The sequence below is a fragment of the Phacochoerus africanus genome, chromosome 11 (genome assembly GCF_016906955.1).
Source record: "Phacochoerus africanus isolate WHEZ1 chromosome 11, ROS_Pafr_v1, whole genome shotgun sequence".
Taxonomy (NCBI): domain Eukaryota; kingdom Metazoa; phylum Chordata; class Mammalia; order Artiodactyla; family Suidae; genus Phacochoerus; species Phacochoerus africanus.
This window is the reverse complement of record NC_062554.1, coordinates 60,447,394-60,464,918: the sequence shown is the minus strand read 5'-3', so window position 1 is coordinate 60,464,918 and position 17,525 is coordinate 60,447,394. Positions and strand designations below refer to the sequence as shown.

General features: G+C 48.1%; 1 protein-coding gene across 1 annotated transcript in view; it reads right to left on the bottom strand.

The window, feature by feature from the left end:
• Window positions 1–4,347: 4,347 nt before the first annotated feature.
• LOC125112135 (beta-galactosidase-1-like protein 2) overlaps window positions 4,348–17,525 on the bottom strand; it is a 53,292-nt gene continuing 40,114 nt past the window's right edge. Inside the window, exons 12-23 of the mRNA XM_047754374.1 lie at window positions 16,817–16,901; window positions 15,825–15,962; window positions 14,789–14,889; window positions 13,653–13,733; window positions 9,696–9,842; window positions 7,391–7,462; window positions 6,845–6,932; window positions 6,084–6,171; window positions 5,662–5,773; window positions 4,841–4,957; window positions 4,668–4,731; window positions 4,348–4,433 (exon numbers count right to left, since the gene is read on the bottom strand). Of these exons, the coding sequence (XP_047610330.1) occupies window positions 4,348–4,433; window positions 4,668–4,731; window positions 4,841–4,957; window positions 5,662–5,773; window positions 6,084–6,171; window positions 6,845–6,932; window positions 7,391–7,462; window positions 9,696–9,842; window positions 13,653–13,733; window positions 14,789–14,889; window positions 15,825–15,962; window positions 16,817–16,901 (1,179 nt within the window). The remainder of the gene's footprint in view (window positions 4,434–4,667; window positions 4,732–4,840; window positions 4,958–5,661; window positions 5,774–6,083; window positions 6,172–6,844; window positions 6,933–7,390; window positions 7,463–9,695; window positions 9,843–13,652; window positions 13,734–14,788; window positions 14,890–15,824; window positions 15,963–16,816; window positions 16,902–17,525) is intronic.

Genomic DNA, 17,525 nt, shown 5'->3' with positions numbered 1-17,525 from the left:
GTCTATGGGGAAAGAATCTGAAAAAGAATGGATGCATGTACATGTATAACTGCATCACTTTGTTGTACAGCAGAAATCAGCACATTATAAATCAATCTTCAATAAAATCTTAAAAATAAAAAAATTAAAAGTGTAAAAAAATTTGATTGATTAAGTTAAATAACACTTTTGGGAGTTCCCACTGTGGTCAGTGGGTAAAGAATCCATCTGCAGCAGCTTGGGTCACTGCAAAGGCAAGTGTTTCATCTCTGGCCTGGCACAGTGGATTAAGGATCTGGCATTGCTGCAGCTGTGGCATAGTTCAAAGCTATGGCTCAGATTCAGTCCCTGGCTTGGGAACTTCCATATGCTGCCAGTGCAGCCAAAAAAATAAAGAAGATTAAAATAAAATAAAATAAAATAAAATAAAATAAAATAAAATAAAATAAAATCTTTCAAGAAACTACAAGTAGAGTCAAAAGTCTTTTACATGATAAAGTACTATACCAGTGCAGCAAGGTTTTTTGTGTACAAGTTTTTATTCAACTGCTTTGAACAATAGGATTTTTTTCTCTCTCAAAATGGGAACTCTGGATGAGAGTGATTCTTGGATCAGGGACTTCAGGTGTCCACCACATGTTTTCCTTCACCCTTGGGAGTGGACTTCTCCCTGTGCAACACCCCTTACTGTGCAACGGGCCACAGAGGTTCCTGCCCAACTCAGCGACATCAGCACCCACATCTGATCTTGTGTCTCTTTTATGAGAAAGCTTCCAGGAAGACGTCCCTCAAGCCACCTGGTTCACAAGAAGCGCAGCCCACCTCCCAGCCAGTCACTGACACGCACAAGGGGCCACTATAATGGGTGGAGGTCGGGCAGAATCTCGCTCTGCGTAACAGGTAGGGTACCTTCTAAGGTGTAGATTCCACAACAGAACTTGAGTTTTATGAACCAGGAAGAGTGGAAGCTTGGATACGGGCAAGACCCACAGCACTAGAGCCATGTGGTACCCATACACAGTAGGTGTCAACGGGGACACACTCAGAAGCAGAGAAGTAGCAGAGGGTATGCAAGCCCCCCACTGCTAAGCCAGGCAGGCAGCACGTAACATGGCTCCTCCTCATAACACCCCCCGCCTTACAGATTAGCAGGGCAGGGAGCATCCGTGCATCCATATAATGACGGACTCCTGGCTGAACAAGTGACCCCCACAGGAAGGAAGACCTTAGCTGATTATCAGCCTGCATTGAACTAGTTCAGACCCGCGGAGCCAGTTTCTGCTGAGGTAACTAGACGTGAAGCAGACAGAAGACTTCAGGGCCACACAAAGTCCCCCCAACCCATCCATTGCCAGGTCCCTAGGGCTCATCAACTGTCCCCATCAGTTCTGACCCGTGCACAGCAGAGTGATTCCACAGCTCTGAGAGCCAGGCGTCTGGCCCAGGACAAATGAGAGAAACAGGGCCCAGTATTTTCTTAACTCCAGTTTCAAAGAGGTAGCAACAAGCAGCTTAGAGCATCAAGGAAAAGTCACACCAAAGTGCCCCTGCTGCCACCCATGGCAGAGCCTGGCTGCTGCTTCTCCCCACACCCCAGCCAGCCTGGTCCCCACAAGGCTTGTACACAGCCGGTGGCCTCTCTGGCATCACTGGGGTTGGGCTGGGGGACCTGCTAGGGTAGCGTCTGGTCAGGAACCAGAGGTCAGGAACTGTTACATTGTGCTGTATTTCCACGATTTTTTAAAATGAGAAAATAACAAAAGGCATGAAGAATAGAATTTTTATTTCAAAGCTTAATTAATGCATATGAAAAGACATCATCATAATAATTCTGTATAAAAGTGTGAAAAACAAATATTAGGAGAAACGAGAGTGTGAGCTGTTACAGCCCCCACATCAGTGACAAGCAGACGAGCATGTGACATTTCCTCCTGCTGCCCAAACCTGCCCCAGCAGACACACTGATGATTGTAGAATTTACAACAGAGCTGTGATTTTTTATTATGCTGAGAATTGATGACATATTCCCTGTAGCCAGGTGACTAAGTGCCAGCATGATGGGTGCAGGAACAGAGGGACAGACAACATCTCTGCTGCTGGAGCTCCAGCCCAGCCAGACAGAGGCAGTGAGTGCAGAATCAGTGAGGGTGGGGTCACAGCACCCAGCAGGGCTATGTGACAAAGGGGGGTCATGAGCAAAGGCAGACAAGCCCTTTGTCAAAAAGTAATTGACCGCAGATGTATGGGTCTAATTCTGGGTTGGACTTCCAGGTCTCCTCTCAGGACACTAGCACACTATTCTGATTGCTGGAGTTCTGAGGTATGTCTTGAAAGCAGGAAATCTGAGTCCTCTGCTTTTGTTCTATGTTTCCAAAATTGTTTGGGCCGTTTTGGTAGACACAGAGATTTTTGAGGACTTCCCAAATAATTCCATTTTGCAGCTAAGTTTGAGAATCACTGCTTCCAGGGGCCACCCTCCCAATCTCTCATCATCACCCAGGTTGGTAATCACACCACCCTCTGCGGATCACAGGTGGATAGGCAGGCATGTGACCCAATTCTGGAAGAACCAATAGGGGTTTCCAGGAAGGGTTTTCCTCCCTGCCCCCGTGCCCTCTCCTCTGCCTTCCTGCAGGAGATGCCACATGTAAAAGCTGCATGTGTGGAGAATGGCTGAACAGGAAGAGAAGGAGCCTGCATCCTCAGTGAGCAATGACCAAACCTGCCATCATCTACCCTGGTGATGTATACCTGCAGATGTCTGCATGAAATAAGGAATCTGTAACTACTGTTATCTGAGTATTCCGTCAATTACAACCCAAAGCAACCTAACTGATACCAATAGAGTTTCGGGAACTGTGTTAAGTAATACCACGTGACCCACTCTGGACCTGGACATAGTTAATTTTGAATAGCGTCAAGTAATTTGTTACCAATAACAGGTCATAGTATAATAGGTAAATTAAAGGTAAATAGCAGGCAATTTTCCTAAGTCTATAAATGATATACTAACAAAAGTTCCATTTAACAATTTACCTGGAGTTATCATTGTGGCTCAGTGGTAATAAACCTGACTAAGATCCATGAGGATCCAGGTTCAATCCCTGGCTTTACTCAGTAGGTTAAGGATCTGGCATTGCTGTGAGCTGTGGTATAGGTCACAGACACGGCTCAGATCTCATGCTGCTGTGGCTGTGGTGTAGGCCAGCAGCTGCAGCTCCGATTTGACCCCTAGCTTGGGAATGTCCATATGTCACAGGTGCAGCCATTAAAAGAAAAAAAAAAAAAGGAAAACAAAACAATTTCCCTTGTACATAGTTTAATGTGCCTTCTTCACGGGAGAGGAAAGGTCAGCCATTCAGTGAGTGCTGGGCCGTGGCCTTCTCTCTGTGCTGCCCACACAGCCAGGCAGTCAGGGCCACAGGACATTACCCTCCAGCTTAGCAACAGAAGGCAGAGCTGGAAGTCAGGTGCCAGGGATGGAGCCAGGGATGGGGAGGAAGCCAGGGAAAGGAGAGAAGGAGAGGCATTGGGGTGGGAGTCGAGGGGAGGCTAGCCAACATTAGTCTTGGAGCAGCTGGGTTTCCACTGGACTTGGAAATGCAATGTTTCGGGATGAGAATTGGAGAGTAAAAAGGAAACACTTCTTTTACACTAAAAACACAAAGCACTTATGAAACTGCCTATCAATTCCGGACTTAACTTTTACATGTCATTTGATTTCTGCGAACCATCCCTTTTGTTTCAGATTTGCATTTGGGGGGGTCAAGTGCTCTGATCATCTTCTCATTTTTCCAGCATTTTATTCAAAGTTCAGACAGCTTGTATTATAGTGATACGGCAAAGGGCGTGCACTGAATAGGTGTGTTTTGCTGTAAGTGTCAGCACTGCTGACTCCTGCCAAAGGAGGCATGTGCTGGCAGGTTGGGAGGTGAATGGGAGACCAGGGCAGGACCAGAGCAAACAGAGAGTCCAGGGCAGTTCCAGGGGCCTGGGTGTCGGCACTGCTAGGTACACACGGCCCCACTGCTGAGATGACTCAGCTCAATCACTTGCATACTTCCTGTGGCCCCACTCAAGGCTCAGTATCCTGGAAAAGAAAGATGGGTTGTCTGCCGTACCCCCCAAGCCCATCCCAGGAGGAGGACAGCGTCAGGGGAGGTAGGGCAGCTTCAGCATCACAAGGACCCTACAAAAGGAGTGCAGTGATCCTTAAAGGACGTCTGGATCCTGCCCCCAACAAATGGGGAAGGGAGACTGGACCCAGGGACGGCAGACACCCACAGATGGCACTTCCACCTGTTGTGGCTGGGAAGGGTCCTAGGACGTGGCAGCACAAGAGAGACAGCAGGAGCCACCATGAAACCTTCAGAAGAGGAAAGAGTAGAGGATGCCCCCAGGGAGCCAGGGAGCACCATGCAGCTGTCTGGGAGGGAGGGAGGGAGGCTGGGGAGCTGCAGGGGGACAGTGATTAGGGGAGCAGGCCAGTAAAATCACCCTGAAATGGGAAGGCCTGGGTGAGGGGGGTGGGAGAGGGTGAGGGGGTAGGAGGGAGTCCTGCCGCTAGACACAGAGGAGCGCCTGGATTCCTGGGAGATGCCGTACATTCTGCATCCTTTATCTTCATCTCAACCAAAAAGACCCAAAAGGAGGGTCTGAGATGCTTAACATTCCCCCAAACGCCATACCTAGATGAGAACTGTTTGTGAACTGGATGATGAAGGAGGACTTGAATTCTTCAAACACCACAATCTGTCAAGAAGAAGGTGGGTGGCCGTGAGATGCAGGCTCTGCCCTGAGGCAAGGGGGGGGGGTCCAAGTGCGGTGGACCGGTGGCTGAGAGTAGTGTGGGGGGGGTCACCTCGTTTATTCCAGATTGAAGCCAGGGTGCTGGGAGGTAGAGGGTATCCTGGGGACCCATATTCCAGTAGCGGCCCAGGTTTTGTCCATTGATGAAAATCACTCCTTTGGTCCAGCCCTAAAAAGATTGGAATGGGGGCTGAGAGCCCTGAGTTCTCGATGTCAAGACATGAGGGGTGAAGACAGACAGACAGGCACACTCCCTAAACACACCAGGCCATGATCACAGACACGATGGGATGGGGGGAGCACCAGTGATGGCCCTCAGTGGGAGGGGACCTGGTGAGTCCTGTGCTATGGCCCCTGGCCTGGGGTGGGTGTAGCCTCCAGGCCTCCAGCAGGGGGGGCACTGACTTCTAACTCACCCCATATCTGCCCCACATCAGGAAGAGCTATTTCCTTCTACCACCAGCTATTCCTCAGAACATGCTGTGCCCCAAACAGAGTGGAGCTGCAGCTGCAGAATTTCTGGGGTGGCAGCAAGGGTGCACTACACATCCCCCTACGGGATCCCCACCACTGCTGGCCGGCGAGGCTCAGCATCTTGTCCCCACTGCATCTGGGGACTAGTGTGTCTCCCTCCATGAACTCCCCACACAGTGGGTTCCACATGCTCCCCCTGCACACCGCTGCACCTCTGCTGCATCGTTTGGCTTCTGTCTTCACCCTAGTCAACTCCAGGGAAGGCACAGCCTTCTGGGCAAACTGGAAGCCTGTATTTCCTTGCACAGGACAGGACCCACAACCCAGGGAGCTTTTCCACAAAGCCCTTTGGGGATGGAAGGTTGCAGGGGATGCCAGCAGGGGAGAAATATTACTAACCTTCATTTTTATGAAGGTGTCTCTGGGTTGACTACCAATTCTCAGGATAGCAAGGAAGAAGCCAGGGCCTTCAGGCTGGAACAAGGCTGGTCTCCAGATGTTAGGAAGGTCTCTAAGGGAGAGTCAACCAGTGGAAAGATCACACCCTTCTTGATAACAGCTGTGACTTCTGAGGGGTGTCCCCTCTAGCACAGCCCGTCTGGGGTCCACAACCCAGTAATGAGACAGCAGACCCAGCTGGGGAGGGGGCATGATCACAGCCCAGACAACTAGGAAACTCAGGTCATTTCCTCCATTGTTCTGGGTCTCTGTCTCTGATGTGCAAACCAAGGGGGAAGTCTGGGTAGTCTCTGGGCTCCTCTCTGGCTCTGAGAGTTTTCCATCTTAGAACAGCCACCTTGAGGCAATGGTCTGGCACCCACCTGTTTAGGAATTTGGGCTGCATATCCAGGCTGTAGATCTTAAATTTTCTCAATGGATTATTGTCCAGATAGATGTCCCCAGTTAAACCTGTGGAAGAGGGGAGAAAAGGAGCATGAGGCAGGCAAGGAGGCTGAGATATGCCTGGGCTGTGGCCTGGGCTCCCCTAAGGAGGACAGAGTTTCTGCAAAATCCTACAAACATTCTTTCTCCTGAGTGCCCCCCGCAACTCTCAAAGATGGTCTCCCACACTAATAGCAGCTGCTGCACTTCCTGCAGTTCAGCTACCCTGAATTTTGAGGCAGGTCAAAGCATGTGGAGAAAGAGAAGAAAGGTGCCCGTGACCCAGGGCAGCCCAGGGGAGGCCAGGGAGGAGGAGGCAGGAGGAGGTGAGGAGGGTAGAGGATGAAGGGTGGGTCAGGGGAGGCCAGGACAGGGCATGGACTGCAGGGAAGGAAAATCAAAGTTTCTAGGGAGGGACTCTGACCACTTCATTCTCCAACGGCATTTCTACAGCCTCCTTCAAAACCCTCCTGGCAAAGGTATGCAGTTGCTCTGGCTTGGTGATTAGAGAGACTCAGGGGAGCCTGGAGAAAAGGACATAATTATCCCTTCCCATCAAAGTTTCTATGCATGGGCATCTCGTTGATCAAGAGATCCCGCTGTCTTCCAAACTGTGGACCTGGCCACAGCTGTCCTCAGCCTGGGATGAGACCAATGGGAAGCTGGTGCCTGAGTCTCTGCAGCTCAATTCTGGGCCCACCTTTCCTCTCTTGATTGATGTTGGGCCCGGAGGACAGTCGGCCTTGGTTCTCCACCAGGATCCTTAGGGTCAGGTAGTCCTTGTCGCCCTGTCCAAGACACACCGGCCAGTGCGAGGACTCTCAGGCACTTTCCTACAGACTGCTGGGGTCTCCCCTGAGACTAGGGTGAGGTCCTCAGCAGGGTGATTGACAAGAGCAGGGTTGAGCATCCAAACAGACCTCTGGCTCTGGGTCAAGCACACCCTTCAGCTTCTGCTCCTCCCTTCCATCCCACCCCCCTCGCCTGTGCCAGGCCTTTCATAAAAGTCACTTGAACATTTTATCAGAGACTGGGGCCTGGTGACCGACCCAGAGTTTTGTGAGCAGCAAATATCCAATGAGGAAAATTTCTGCTCACCCAGGGCACATGCACCTGTCCCTTAGACATACTCATGGCTCCTCTGTGAGGAGCAATGCCTAGGTCAGTGGTAGGGGAGGAATAAGCTCAAACAGGGCCAGGCCATGCTTACAACTGAGCCCGGGACCCATTAACATGGATTATATACATGGTTCTTGGTGAGGATGAGCTGATCATTGACGTGATCCAGGACTCCTACGAACTTGTCATTCAAAAACACCTGTCAGAGAAAGAGGGAGAGGACTGTTAGGTCCTCATAAGGAAGTGGGAAGAGGGACCTTGGGAAGCAAAGGAAAGAACCAGGCAAGGGGACTACTATCTCCCAGAGGCTGATAAACTGAGTTCACAAAAGGAAGCCCATTTAAAGCGGCTCATCCCTGAGATGTGTGGGAAGCATCTAGACACCAGATCTGGGCCTGGGCCATGGCAGGGGGCAGAGGAAGAAAAAAATGAAAAGGCCTGCAGGGGACAGGCCTGCAGGGTGGGGGGATGAGATGACAGAGGCAGATGGGGGCTCTAGGGGCAGCTAATGTCAGCCTATTGCCACAGTTCACCTCTGCCTTGGCCCACCGGCCAGGTTCTCCAGACTCTCAGCTGCAAGGCTGCTCTACCAGGCTATCTGTTTCCAGGGGCTAAATGTAACCCATTTCTGCTCTGTTACCCACCCCTTCTCCCCCAGAAGACTGCTCAAGCCATGTAAGACCAGAGAAGCATACACATTAACGTCTTAGATGAGCTGACTTAGATCACTATTTTTCTAATTAAATTTGACTAGGAAACTATAAAAATTGAAATCCATAAGTATTAAAAACATATGGGGAGTTCCCATTGTGGCTCAGCAGTAATGAGCCTGACTGGTATCCATGAGGATGCGGGTTCGATCCCTGGTGCCACTCAGTGGATTAAGGAGCTGGCGTTACTGTGAACTGCGGCATAGGTTTCAGATGTGGCTCGGATCCTGCATTGTTGTGGCTGTGGGGTAGGCCAACAGCTGTAGCTCAGATTTGACCCCTAGCCTGAGAACCTCCATATGCCGTGGGTGCGGCCATAAAAAAAAAAAAAAAAAAAAAAAGCAAACCAACCAAAAAAACAAACAAACCCATATGAATACTATACAGAACACAGAATTCATATTTTAAATTTACTGGACTCTAATGACAAGGTCTACACACTCTCTAATCATTTACTGAGCCTCTAATGAAAGACTAAACATTTCACTGGAGAAGTGGTCACCATGCTTAAAATCCAGCTGGGCAGCCACCAGGATGCTGGGACCTAGGCGGAGGGAGTCAGCAAGGCAGAACGAGGGGTGCTCTCTGAAAACAGGAAGGAAGGTCAGCAAAGACAAGTCTCAGGCCACCTCAGCCTGGATCTTAAAAGAAGAGCCATGAGTAATGTGTCCCATCAGGGATTGACAGAAAGCAAGGTGTGAAGAAAGGACAAGAACAGCGGCAGCCTCTTCAGGCTGGGAGGCTGGTGGTCCACGAACTGATGGGAGGAACGCAGGTGCTCATGAACTTGGTTCGAGACATGGTGAGTTTGAGAAGCCAGTGGAACAAACCTGTAAATGAAGAGGTTGATAAACAGTGAGAGATACGGGTCTGCAGCTAAGAGGAAGGAGAGGAGGGCTGGGGCCACAGAGGAGCACATGCAGGCTTAGGAGATGACGTAAACAGCAGGGAGGATAAAATGCAAGGCTGGGCAGGGAAGCTTTTAGCCCAGAGGGAACAAGGCAGCTTTTACCCTCAGCTCTCCTACTTTCTGCTCAAATATCCTTTGTTTTGTTGTTGTTGTTGTTGTTGTCTTTTTAAGGCCACACCTGCGGCATATGGAGGTTCCCAGGCTAGGGGTCTAATCAGATCTGCAGCTGCCGGTCTACACCACAGCCACAGCAATGCCAGATCCGAGCCATCTCTGCAACCTACACCACAGCTCACGGCAACACTGGATCCCTAGTCCACTGAGCAAGGCCAGGTATCAAACCCGCGACCTCATGGTTCCTAGTTGGATTCGTTTCCACTGTGCCATGACAGGAACTCCTCAAATATCCTTTGAAAGTCTTTTAACATCTGTGAGCGTTCCTCCTCTGTAAGAAATCTCTTAGACAGGTGTTTTGAGAATTAAATGAGCAGAGCCAACTGCAGCATGCCATGGGAATGTTTGGAGATCACTGTCCCATACACACAGGGACTTCTGAAGCTCTCCCCAAGTCTCCCCAAGGAACACTCCAACTCCATTAAGGGTTCTGTGACAAGCCTTCCCAGGAATGGCCGCACACTGCAGCCCCATGAGAGCAGCAGCTTTTACACAAAGCATGTGCCTGAAGGGACAGAAGAAACAGGGATGATTTTTCTGAAGGTCAGAAAGGGATGTGACTATTGTTTAGACCTTCAGCAACACCAGTGGGTTTTACTAGCAGGGAAGTGAAGCTGGGACCCATCCTTGTCCCGTACCTGACCCCGGTCTTTAATATGACCTTTTGAGGTGAGGAGGCCTCCGCTGACGATGATAGTCTCATAAAGTATATACCCATAAGACTGACCGTTCCCTTGGTTCACAGACATCTGCTCCATGGAGACTGGTGTGGGAGACCTGATGGACTGTGGCAGAAACAAGAGAAAAACTAGGCTAGAGGTTCAGGCTAGAAAGAAAAATTTTAGAAAACCCATTTATCCAAAGGATTGGCCCCCAAAGATTTGGGGACAGGTTTAAAAAAAAAAGGACTATATAATGATAACCATGCTTAAGCATCACATATAAACTGTGCTTTTTGTTTTCTAAACGAGCTTTATATTTCTCTGCCTCTGCTAGCCAGTGATGTGTTCTTATTTTTCAGGTGGAAAATCTGGAGTCAAGAAAAGGGCATGATTTATCAAACTTGCTCACCAATTTACGATGGGTTGCAGCAGTCCCAACCCAGGGGTGCCAGATTCTGCCTCTTTTAGGCCTTCTCTCCTTCTTCCTTTGTCTGCTCTCCAAGAAAAATCACTCTAGGTCTAGTGAACTGTGATTATTTGTGAATCCGCTCAGCCAGGGCTGACTGAAAGCTCTCCTTGGCTGTTCACCCTCATGCCTGCTGGACTTCCCCATCTGAGGGTCCATGGATGTTGCTGTCACAACACTTACCCTTCCTACTCTTAGTCTTTCTCAAGGAGCAACACCAACCCCCAGTCAGAAAGGTCAAAGTTTGGACAAGGTCTTTCTCCTCTCCCCTTCCTCCTCAACCCCCATTCATCAGCCATCACCTACTTGAGAGTCTGACTCTCATATCTGTTTCACTGATTCTTCTCTCCACTCCCGTTATCCAAGCTCCACTTCAGTTGACTTCCACTTGGGCTCAGTGCCCTAGCCTGGCCCCACTCTAATTTACCCTCATGTAGCTACCAGAGATCCTTCTGAAATGCAAAGCCGGGCAGTGGATCCCCAGCCTAAAGCTTTAAAATAGCTTCCCGCAGCCTTCAAGGAAATGTTCTAGTTTCTTAGCACAAAAACATGGTCCCTCAGAACTCCTTAGAGAAACAGATGATTCCAAGTCTGTGAAGCCACACAAACTGAAACATTTAGGAGACCAAAAAGCAAAGAAGATGTCAGGAGCTACTGGCATCACATCAGGAGGACACAGGGGCCAACTGAAAGGATCTCCCACTGGTCTAAAATGGGACAATTTGAGCGCCAAAAAGAATGACTGGGAATTCCCAGGCGGCACAGTGGGTTAAGGATCAGCATTGTCACTGTAGCAGCTTGGGCTGCAGCTGTGGTGCACATTCAATCCCTGGCCTGGGAACTTCCACATGCTCTGGGCATGGCCAAAAAAAAAAAAAAAAAGGAAAGAAAGAAGGGGGGGCGAAAGAAAGGAAGGAAGGAAGGAAGGAAGATGAAGGAAGGAGGGAGGAAGGAAGGGGAAAAGAAAGAAGCAAAGAAAGAAAGACTTCTGGGAAAAGGATCTGAAAAAGAATGAATATATGTATATAGAAAAAAGATTGTCCATGCCACTCTAACTTACTGATGGAGAAAACATGCAATGGAGACAGAAATTTCTGATGTTGGACATAAATGTAAAAAGTCATCTTACATTTCATCTGTTCAAGTCTGTATAGTCTCTACATTCCTCAAAGCAAAAAAAAAAAAAAAAAAGCTAATAACTCTTCTGGTTGAAGTTGATTTTGTTAATAATATAAAAATTATAAAATTTTATAAATGATAAAACTTCTTATTTTATAAGAAAAAAAGAATGACTGCCCTGCGGTAGAAACATGTTAAAATGTGTTTAAAATGTGTGAGTTTATCATCAAAGAGGAAGAGAAGCAAAACAATTCATTGGCCACCTTTAGATAATACCCAGAAATAAATTCATTATGATCCTGATCAAAGAAAATACTTGAACTTCTGTCCTGACTTTTCTGTACAAACTGTATGTCAAAGTACCAAGACAGCTGGTGGAGGGAATGTTTGTCTATGTAGAATTTGGGTGAATAAAGGCAAAAGGAATGACTGAATTCTAACAATACATTTTAAGAGCCTTAATGAAAACTTGGATATGGGTGAGCATCATCAATGGCAGCTAGAAGCATTAGGTAAAAGGCTGGCAGGAAATTGAGAATAAATAGATGGGGATAACAACGCCTGAACCTACTGATTCACTATGAAAACAGAAACAACCAGCCATAATGTGCCTGGGATGGGACACATGAAAAGTACAAAAACACACCTACTGAAATCTCATCAAGCACCTAGATCCGTCTGTTTACTGAAAATGCAGGGAGTTTGAAGACACATTTTCAGACACGTGGGGATCTATCTAATCAGCAGAACCCAGGAGGCAGGGAATTCTACAGTACAAATAACCCAGATTCTTCCACAAAGAATAAAAAGAAGGGACAAATCTTTAGTTTAAGACTTCAGAGACAATCGAAAGCAATGTGTGATGGACCTGAACTGGAACATGAAATTAACAAATCAATGCTAAAAAAAGTCACGAGATGGTTGAGAATGTTTGAACACTGGATATGCTGTGATTTTAAGGGGTTCTGTGCTGGAGCCGGTTTGCACCAGCTCACAAGAGCCAGCTGTACACATCTCTTCCCCCATTATATGTTTCATGCTATCCTGTCGGCAGCTTGAATCAGGCATAGTGGGAGTGTCTACACCACAGGAATTGACAAATACTACTAATCAGAGTTTGTTTGTTTGTTTGTTTTTCTTCCAGGGAGCCAGCTGTGAAACATCTCCCTGGAGACCACTGACCCTTCCAGTCATCATTCATCCACCACCATCATCATCCTCAAGGTGATGATGATTTTGTTGGTGAGACTCTAAAAAAAGTGTCCTTAGCTTTTGAGATAAATATTGAATTGTCCAAAGCTGAAATATTATGATGTCTGAAATCTGCTTTAAAATACTAAATAATCTTTTACAGAGTAAAGGGCAAGGGTGTAAATGAAACCAGTTTAGCCATATATTGATTAAGCTGCAGCGGGGAGTTGCACATATGGTGTGCACTACTATCCTCTCTGCTTTAGTGTATGTGTTCAAAATTCCATAAGAAAAAGTTAAATATGAAATCCCAAGCCCCCCCCCCCCAATATGTGGTGCCTGGCTCCCTGCCCACCAAATCCAGATACTACTTAATTTGCTCAATAGCCCTGTGAGGTAGGTACAATGATGAGCCTCATTTTACAGGTGAGGAAGCAGGTTGAATGAGGTTCAGTGTCCTTCCCAAGAGCAGGACCAAGGCCAGTGTGACCCGGAGCTTCCTCAGCAAGGCTGAGCTGCCCACCTTCCTCACTTCATCTCTACTCACCTTCCCTGCCCATCAGATTAGAGCATTATCTTGAAAACGCAGTTCCTCAAACTTCAGTGTTTAGCACGTATTGTCTGAATAACTATGCAGGTTTTCCCCTAAAACAGTGGTTTTTAAACTGCGCTCCTCTGAGCCTCGGGCTAAGTCCAGAGTGGCAAGTAGGTCGCCCCCGAGAAGGGATGGCAGGTCCTTAGGGTGGATGAAAAGTTCAGAGCCTCAGAACTGCCACAGACCAGGCCAGGGAAGACCTTATGGACTGCACTTTGCAGGAAGTTTGAAGAAAGAGTCCCTCTGCTAAAATAAAAGTTTAAAAACTATCACATTGGACCCAGGCAGTGTTCCTCCTTTCTATCCATCGTCAGAAGGCTGAGAAGGCTATATAGAAGGGAATGGGCCCAGAATCCTGAAATGTTTCCACTGTTCTTCAAATTCAAATCTTCTTATTCTGAATTCTTAATCTAGTTTTCCTATTCTGAATGGTAAAAATAGGAGAAGGAGCTAAAACTGCTAAGACTGCTTTTTGTTCCCTGAAAATCTGCTCCTTGTTCTTTAAGAAAAGCCTCTCCCTCTCTCTTCTGTCTCACATACTTCAATACCCAGTAACTCTTACCTTTTCCAGGTAAGGCAGTATCTCCCACAGTGACATGAAGTAAGCTGTTGCCACTGGCTTATATGTAGCCTTAGGTCTAGGCTCTGGTTTCCGGAAATTGGGAACCACTGCAATGGAAAACAGGAGGTTGGACCTTCCAGGATCCTACCCGGACCCCATGCAAGCACACAATGGACTCTGCAATCCCAAGAACGAAGGGCCCAGTCACAGGACTGGCCTGCCCGAGGCAGGAAGAATCATTAGCAGGCAATGACTGAGTGGATTCCCCCCACACCTAGGCTCTGAGCAGGTGCCCCACTGTCCCAGATATGGAGGTGAAACACCAATTCTCCCACTGAACCAGTGGTTCCCAACCCTGCCTGCTCATCAGAATCTCCTAAAATCCAATGGGAAAATACATATGCTCAGATTCTGCCCCTTTCTCCCCGGTTCAACCACGACACACTTATCTAGCAGCTCTGGGAAGGATGAGCCTAGAACCTCTGGTTGTTAGAAGTTCCACAGAGGATTCTGATGTCCAGTCCTGGCTAAGCCACATGACCCTGGATGTCCAGGGCCAGGGGAAGCTCCCTGTATCTAGTGCAGATTTGAATCCTCAGCATCTGATGATAAAATACACAGGGGCTTCAGAGTTCCCATTGTGGCTCATCAGTAATGAACCCAACTATTTATCTGTGAGGACACAGGTTTGATCCCTGGCCTCGTTCAGTGGGTTAAGGATATGGCACTGATGTGAGCTGTGGTGTAGGCTGCAGATATGGCTCAGATCCTGCATTTGCTGTGGCTATGGTGTAGGCCAGCAGCTACAGCTCTGATTTAACCCCCAACCTGGGAACTTCCATATGCCTCAGGTGTGGCCCTAAAAAGACACACAAACAGACAAACAAAAAGGCAATGGGGCGGAGTTGGAGTCCTCTGGTGGCCTAGAGGTTAAGGATCCGGTGCTGTCAGTGCTCTGGCGTGGGTTCCCTGGCCCAGGAACTTCCTCATGCTGCCTGAGACCAAAACAAAAAATAAAAAAAAGAAAAGAAAAGAAAAAAGTACACTGGGGCAAACCAGTTCTCCCAAGAAGAATGTCTCTATCTACTCCCTCATCCTCACAGCACAGAGACTGCTTGGGGCTGAGTTACCATCACACTGAGGCTGTTGCTGGTACCTGAAGGAGCATGAAACAGCTCTTGATACATGAGATACTCCGCTGTGTAATCTCCATTCTCTGTCAGCAGTGCCCCGTAGTCTGAAAACACAAAGAAATCTGTCACTGTCCCCAGGAGAGGAGGAAATGACACTTATCCTAAGCAAAAGCATCTTTATATAGCAGCTCTAGGAGGAAAACCTTTAGAATTAGACCAGAAAATGCCAGACACCAACTAGTCCTGACAAGAAGGCCTCTGCCACGCTTGCAAAGGCTTCTTTTGGGGCTTCAGTTGGAGACAAGGAGCACCAGCCCATGGGCAGGACATGTCCTGGCTAAGAGCAGACACTCTGACCTGGAGATTTTTCTTTCCTGTCCATTTTTTTTTCTTTTCTCTTTTTTGTCTTTTTAGGGCCACAACTGTGGCACGTGGAGGTTCCCAGGCCTAGGTGTTGAATCAGAGCTGTAGCTGCTGGCCTACACCACAGCCACAGCAAAGCGGAATCTGAGCCACGTCTTTGACCTACACCACAGCTCACAGCTCACAGCAATGCTAGATCCTTAACCCACTGAGCGAGGCCAGGGATCAAACCTGCATCCTCATGGATGCTAGTCAGATTTGTTTCCCTTGAGCCATGATGAGAACTTTTCCTGTCCATTTCTAATTGAACCTCCTTCTTCCTTTCACCTTCACTTTCCACTTGGCCTCTTAGAGGAGTGGCAGACTGAGGAGACCTAGTCATCCACACCCAGCACCCTGGTACATCGAGATCAAAGGAACGGGTGTACAGTAAGTCCCCAAAAACAGTGGGCCCAGCGGACAGACAGGGGTAGCCACGGATCCCTCTGCCTGCAAAGCCCTGGACAGCTTGGACTCTAGCAGTGGGTCATCTGTGAAAACCCCAACTGTCTACCCTTCATCCCCATCATATGTTTAAAATGAATCAGAGATGGTTCTCAGGGGCCCACCCAGGAAGCTCTGGTCCCACACAGTGGGGTGGCTGGGGTCTGAGATAGCAGTGGGGACCCGTACTTGCCATAGCTGGTGACAATAGGCAGGTAATTGTCTAGGAATGAAGATCCACCCATGAAGCCAAAGTTGGTGCCACCATGGAACATGTAAAAGTTGAGAGAGAACTTGAAGTTCAACATTTCCTTCACGTCTTTCCTTAACACTGTACATGGACCGGAGGAAAAGGAGATGAGGAAGAGATTAAACAGCCCCTTGTGTGATTTTGAAATTGCACATGTTAAGCATGTGTGCATCTTTGTCTTAGTATGTCCAGCTCTGTGTTCCCAAAGCACCAGTTTCTCAGTGGCTGATCTGAAATCGTGGCACCAGGAACATTTATCTTCAAGCCACATTCTGCTGCTCCTCATCAGTTCTCCAGAAAGGCTGAGGCAGATTATCCGGGACCAGATAACACTCTATTCCCCCACCACACGCTGTTCTTGAAACGTTCTCTTTCAGAACAATTCACTCCAATTATCTTTTATTTTTTTCTTTTTAGGGCCACATCTGTAGCATATGGAAGTTCCCAGGCTAGGGGTTGAATTGGAACTGCAGCTACCAGCCTACGCCACAGCCACAGCAACACCAGATCTGAGTTGTGTCTGCAACCTACACCATAGCTCATAACAACGCTAGATCTCAGACCTACTCAATGAGGCCAGGGATTAAACCGCAACCTCATGGATATTTGTAGGTTTGTAACCTGCTGAGCCACAACGGGAACTCCTCCAACTAACTTAATAGCCTCAGCAAATATAACCATACTGGAAACCTTGCTAAAATCAGTGATCTCTGGGGTGCCTTTTCCTATGGTCACTCCACCTGCACTGATGTCTGTAAGGTGTCTACTTGATCACATGGATCACACTTAATAAAAGCCACAATATCTAGCAGCCTTGTCCCCAAAATCTCAATTACTCTGATCAGCAGAGGAAAAAAAAAAAAAAAAAAACAGACAAACAGGCCAGTGCCCCCTGTGCCCTGTTTTTCCCAGGAAAGGAATAAAGGTGCACTCACAGTGGGGATCCAGAATGTTTCGGGGACTGCCCCATCCATCCAGAGATTTGGCTGTGTACACCATCATCATGAGGGGACCAGCACCCTGCCGAGGTCAGAGCATTGATTCAGTCAAGTCTGGTGTGAGTTAGGGGTCCTGGTCACACCAGAGGGCTTTGCTGAAAGGTCCTGTGCTCGCAGTCCTTACCACTTAGTGTCCCTCACCACCCTCCCATGCTCACCGCACACCCTGGTCACATCATCCCACTTGCAGCTTCCCTGGCTTGGGCCTTGGTAACATCAACTGCATTGCCACAGTTCCCTTTCTAAAACAATGGAGCTCTTCACCCCCTTGATGGACCAGAGCCTGACCCAGAGGAAGCACTAAAAATGTGCAACAAATGACTGCCAAGAATGTCAAATCCCATCAAATGGGAATTCCCAAATCCCAGAATTCCCATACTTCCTGATTCCCAGTTTTCTCTTTGCCATCCCTGGGTCAGCTCTAGTCCATTCATCTTGCCGAGCCTTCAGGATTTGCAAGCGTCTCTATTCAGGATTGACTTTCACAGTTAAAGTTCACCTTTTCAACACTACTCCTTCCAGCTGTGCAAAGCCTTGAATTTCTGCTCTCATCGCTGGGACTCTGGCAACCAGCCCCTGCCTCATCCATGTTCCTGCCTAAGCTGTTAAATGCTTCAAAGAAAGTAAAAAAACAAAACAAAACAAA